The sequence below is a fragment of the Notothenia coriiceps genome, unplaced genomic scaffold (genome assembly GCF_000735185.1).
Source record: "Notothenia coriiceps isolate Sejong01 unplaced genomic scaffold, NC01 NC01_scaffold00025898, whole genome shotgun sequence".
Classification (NCBI taxonomy): Eukaryota; Metazoa; Chordata; class Actinopteri; order Perciformes; family Nototheniidae; genus Notothenia; species Notothenia coriiceps.
Genome location: NW_011358599.1, coordinates 5,251 through 11,286, shown reverse-complemented (window position 1 = coordinate 11,286; position 6,036 = coordinate 5,251). Strand labels below are relative to the sequence as shown.

Sequence of the window (6,036 nt, the reverse complement as noted above, 5' to 3'; positions counted from 1 at the left end):
TCTCAGGATGATCTGGAGCTGATTGCAGCCAGCAGATCTCCTGCTCAGCGGACCTTGTTGCCCCTAAAGAGGTCGGCCCCCCCCCAGGAGCAGTGCCAGTCCCCGGCCCAACAGTACACAGAGGAGGCTCTGAAGGACCTCTTCAGACACGTCAACCACAGCATGCCCGACTCCGCCAAGAAGAAGAAACTCGTCCGACAGGTTCAACTTGGGGTCTTATTTTACCGTCTTAAAGCTCTGCTAGATGAACTGAAAACATGTGTATCCTGAATGCATCAGACTCAGAATACCTTTATTCTTCCCACAGAGCGGACATTTACATTTGTTACAGCCTGAAAGAGCCAAAGACAGCTTGCATGTCACTATGATTCAGTGTGTGTGTGAAATGTGATACTAAGTGATGTTGTTCTTCTTTCTATGTGCAGTTAGTCAAACAGACAACCTCAGGGACGCCTACGGACGACCGGCTTCAGCTCCCCCCCACTGCCAGCAAGAAACACCCACGTTCCCGCTCCTTCGGAGGCCTCATCAAGGTACTTAACCATCAGGGGAATGACAAGAAGAACAAGACTTTAAGCACAACAGAAAATATATGATTTTAATTTTTTATCAGCGTTATTTTATATGGAACCAAGATCATAATAATTGTAATATCCCAGTTATAAACGAAATGAATCAAAGATGTGTTGCTGTATTTTAGTGGTAAAAAAATGCATTCATCATCAAAATGATTCTATATATATATAATGTACACAGTGCCTTTAAACCGGAGGAGAACGCTGGCATTTCTCCTCCTACTTGAAAGACTACGGAGGGATAGGATCTGCAAAATTAGTTTATTTTGGGGATGGGAAAGATGCTCTGACCGGTCCACTTCCTGCCCGGCACTATGCAACGCGTCGCGTCGAAAAATAGACTTTAATCCTATTTTGAGCGGAGCCCAGCGGCGAGACGCTTCTGAGCCGTAACGCGGGGCGTCTGGTGGAATAGCACCCATTGACTAGAGTGGCCGCGATCCTTGCGGACACCGTAACGTGGCCGTAACGCGACGCAGACGGACCTGGTGGAATCTAGGGGTAAGAGTTGTGTGTATCGGCCGATAGTGATTCCGGTGATCGGAGCATCCCTACTGAGTATACCTTTTAGTCAACAAGTTGCAAGCTCCAAATGTGAACATTGATTACAAGTTGTTTTCATTTCTTCTTAACACTTGCAAGTTAAACACATCTAAAACAAACGCCTGCTTACATTTGCACGGTCCAACAGGTGGTCTAACTGTGATTGGAGTCCTTAAATAAACCCATGCATCTCTTTGTGTCGAATATTTCAGCAACATGACTTATATTTTTTAAAACTAAACTTATAACTGTTTTCTCTCCACCTGATACTTTTGGTAACAGCGCAAAGCTCGCGGTGAGCAGCTGACGGGGGAGAGGCGGCTCCGACAAATCTCCCCAGATATCGACTCCAAGTCGGGAAGAAAAGCTGGTAAAGAGAACGTCATCCTACAGGCGGTAAGACTTGGTATTCTTTTGTTTTAGAAATTGTTTTAGGATCACTATCTAATGCATTTTGTATTTTTGTTGTACTTTGTATTCTTTACTCTAAGAGTTTTATTTTTTTCTTCTATCTGCCAAAAATAAGCAAATCACCCAGAAGTGTAATCTTGTTTTAAAAAAAGTAATAATATTCTTGTTTGTGTGTACAGGTGAACAGCCCATTAAATGGTCACATGTTGGGGAAGGGGGGGCTGATAGTCAAGAACCCGGACTTTTCTTTTAAGGACAGAGTTCTGAAGGTTTCCAAGGTATGACACGGTTTCCAAACAAAGCAAATCACTGTCCAAATAATGCTCATACATTAAAGGTAGGGTAGGTAAGAATGGACTATTATTATACCAGTCATGCACAGAAGTTTCCTGTGACTTTAATAATAATAAGGGGCTATCATAATGAAATGGAATTTGGCAGAACTATACGGTGAAGATCTTCGTGTGTCAGCAGTTTTAAAGCTTTTTTAAAAAAATATATATTTTCAAATGTAGAAACCGTTTAGTGGGAAACCGCTCCACCACATCCTCATTTAGTTTAACATGTTGGACAAATGTGATACTTCTTAGCGTAAACTGTATTTATGAGTCTCCCCATCATCCATCCATCCATCCTCCTCCCCTCCTCTCCTCCCTCCTCCCCTCCCTCCTCCCTCTCCAGCAGAACTCCTCCTCTGTGACCCGGATGTGTTTCTCTCCCGCTCAGGAGATCTCGCTGTAAAAACCCAACAGCTCCTCCTCCTCCTTGTCTCAGACAGGACTCGAGCAGTATTCATATTCCTCTTGTTTGTCATCATGTTTTCATCGTAGTCAGTCTCTTTTTAACTGTGACTAATATAAAGCAGCATTCAGCCTCTGCCAGAGCCAGGGAATCACTGCTGGACAGACAACTAGACGTGAGTGGTACTTCCAGTTGATTTCAACCCTCCCCCTCTTAGATACCCTTAATGTAAAGATGCCTAATGGGGAAAAAATGACTTTGCTTCCAAACATGCAAAACAGTTATGACCTCAATATGTGATATCTGAAGCTCAAACCCCCTTTCTACTTTCAGAAATACTTCAGACAAGTCCCAGATTTCTCGTACTTGTAGTATTCAGATAATGGTGCATCAGGTTGGACAGTATTTCTTTGAGCGTGATTTAGTTTAGTAATCATATCTGAAATAAATGGAATAAAGTAATGATGACGAGAAACACTTTAAGTTGAACTGGGTGCACGGATAATTAGTTTGTTTTAATATAAGAGTCTATGCAAACTTATTGTAACATTCTTAATTTAGTTTTTATACCACTTATTTGTCAGGTTTCAATAATGTTGTTACATTGATCAGCTATCAAAGTTATGCATTTGAATCTGAATTATTCAAATTCCATTGTGACTTTTTGAATGGATTTATCAACAAGTCTGCATTTTAAGATCTGCTCAGAGATCAGTTTAAACGTAAAAGCATTAACGCTCGTCACATTGCATGCTGCTCTGTTTTGAATAACCACTACACGTTATTGTTTAGCTCTTCCTGTTTCTTTGCTTTGGCTCCACTGGCTCAGACCTGCTTATTGAAACTTATTTGTAGCTACTGTATCAAACTCTATGACCACTAGTAAGTGTAGGATATGTATATATTTTGTACAGTGTGTTTGTTAGTGTGTGTGTTTTCATAATGTGTGTTTAACTGGGAGATGTGATACGGTACGATATGTTGGTTAATGGATGATATTTTTGGGTGATGTTCTCTCTTTGTTGTGCCGCTGATGCCGAGTCAGTGAGCAGGTCACTTTTATATTTCAAATGTTTTTAAATCCGGATATGAAAAATAGCGTTCATTTGATAATCACTACTCTCACAGACTGTGAAAATACCCACTGTTAACGAATCCGTCAAATATGAAATGTTACAGTCTAACGGGACTTTAAATACTTTAATTTTTTTTAACTTTTTGGTCAGCTGGATGGTGGAAGTGTGACGTGGTGAGGGTGGTATGATATGTTGGTGGTTTAAAGGAAAGTCGAAAGAAAGTTTTTGTACGATTTTGAGAAGGTTGAAATGAGCAGTAATGTTACAGTCTGATCTTTTTAACATGAGCGTGTACTGTAAGGCTGGGTTATATAGAGTATATCACAATATTCCTTACCAAATATATAAATATTTTCACAATTGTAAGGTGTACTGATGGTGCTTTTTGATAAATAATCATTCGTAATTACAACTAATAGATCTAGAAAATCAAATCTCATCTAAGCCGAGAAACACTATTTTACGATATCCCAAATCTAACACAATTTGACGATATGGATACATGTTAATATATTTCCCAGCCCTAATGTGATGGCCAGTATCTGGGTATATTTGGTCAACACTCAAGAAGCACTTATACCTGATGAAGGCCCTGTTGTTGAAAACAGATTAAGGGACTTAGATATTAAAATGACACGTGCATAATTGTTTATTTTGCAGAAAATGTTACGTACTTAAAGCCCCTTTTCTACATTTTGTGGGTCGGCCATTTTGTATGCACACTTCCTATGTATGTTCCTCCAGCTTTACTTGTCATGGCTTGATTTGACTGACATCTGCTCATTTTGTTGTATAGGGAGTACGCATGCACCGGTATCAACATTTCTACAACTAAATAACTTTTGAAAACGGTGCTGCCCTTCAGGAAGCAACTGTGGATTTCTCCAACTACTTCACTAGCCTCCTGTGTTACATTGTGATCATAGAATCTGGAAATGCCAAGGAGAAATCCTCAAGTTTTTCTCCTATTCCTGATGTTCATCATGTGTTGTTGCTTCATGGTCTAATTGGAAATACATAGGAATCTGATACTGGTGCATCCTGCTTTGAAAGAGTTGTGGGTGTTGAAACGATGGGTTTGTTGAAGGCGATTGAACATGCATGACATGTCAGATGGACACTCGAAGACATTACCTCCTTTTTGTTGTTTCCCCGTTAATTGTCATATTCTGAAGGTCACTTTGTACTCTGGTCTTCTCAATAACTTTTTTTATTTCTAAATAACCCTGACTGAATTCATCTCGGCAGCCTTTTGAAACTGAACTGGGATCTCTGGACGTCCTTTTCAGTTCTCTAGGCTGCAGTTTTACCAACATGTTTTTATTTGAAGGGAGAGAATTGTATTTAATTTATTGCCTTTTGGGAAACAAGTCTTTGGGCCAGATTTAACGTACTTACATTTTTCTTTTTGTGACCTTGTCAAGCCGATGAGAGCATTTGTATTCTGTATGATGTGGAAATGCTGTTTTATTTGTAACACAGAAGTCTCCGGAGCCTTCCTGTTTTAAGTCTGTCTCTTTTGTTTTTCTCTATACATAAATGTGAAATATTTAGTTACTGATTTCTACTTTCTATTTGTACATGGTCACTGATAAGTTTGTTTAACACTGAGAACAACAGAATAGCATAATATGACCAAAGTAGGGGGAATACATGTTGTTTAAGGTACCTAAATGATTGTATGTTAAGGAGGTTCATAGAGACAGGCGATATGTCACTGTTACGAGTTTTATGGGTTCATCAAAAACACTGTTATTCAAATGTGTCAATGCTCTGTTCTTCCAGTGTGATAATGAACTATCTGTGACTTTTGTTCCGCCTGGTTTAAACTGTGGTAACCTTTTTTTATTTGTATTTTATTGTAAAATAAGTTAACCTTGTACAGTGCATTGGATTCCCTGGTGAACCCTCCGCTTCGGATTAAAACTTTTTTTATCTTTCCTAAACAAAGTCTGTCATGTTTGAATTATTTTTTCACTGATTATGTTTATTTCTTAATTTTTATAATGCATTATAAAGTTGGTATGGGGAAATAAATGCCCAGAAGTAGTCGTATAGCCAACTGTAACAGACATTCATTCAATGTGTCGTGTGCCCACTAGAGGGTGCCGTCAGATAACACGGAGGAGAAAGTTGAAGGAAAAATATTGCAATTTTTTTTTTTTTTAATTAGTTTGATCGATGCTAATGTAGTACTTTCTTGCGTCACAAAAGCCATCACAAGTACATGTGAAACTATAGCTTTGCTTTTCGATTCAGTTTTATTAATTTAAACAGTCAATAAGATTGATTTCACATTGCATTAACACAAATATATTCCGTTAGTTATCATGAATTTAAAGCCATTTCCAAAGGTACAGAATATACTTTGCTTGTTTTGCTATTTTGATTGAGTTTTAATTGTCATTTACTCTGTTGCCCATCTTGACAGCTACTATTTATCACCATTTAAAAAATATTGTTATATTAAATGTTCGTCGTTCCCATTTGAGAAACTCTTTCTTTCTCCTGCAGGAAGCTCAGAGGTCAGAGGTCAGGCAGTGAAGTGTCCCAGCTGGTAGGGATTCAGCAGTGCAGGCAGAGTGAGTCTCAGGGTTAGATAGCAGCCTTAAGCTTCCTCCCAACCTACTTCAACTTGTGATGTATTAAAAGAATACACATCTCTAGAGAACAGAACACGATGAGATCAG

At 39.0% G+C, this 6,036-nt stretch overlaps 1 protein-coding gene across 1 annotated transcript; it reads left to right on the top strand.

Annotated features, from left to right (window-relative positions):
- The first annotated feature begins 10 nt into the window (after positions 1-10).
- Positions 11-2,719, top strand: LOC104956369 (rho GTPase-activating protein 19-like). The gene is made up of 5 exons (XM_010783850.1): positions 11-201; positions 426-533; positions 1,401-1,514; positions 1,709-1,807; positions 2,211-2,719. Exons 1-5 carry the CDS (start codon positions 163-165, stop codon positions 2,268-2,270), a joined length of 420 nt encoding a protein of 139 aa, XP_010782152.1. The 5' UTR covers positions 11-162; the 3' UTR covers positions 2,271-2,719.
- Positions 2,720-6,036: the final 3,317 nt, after the last annotated feature.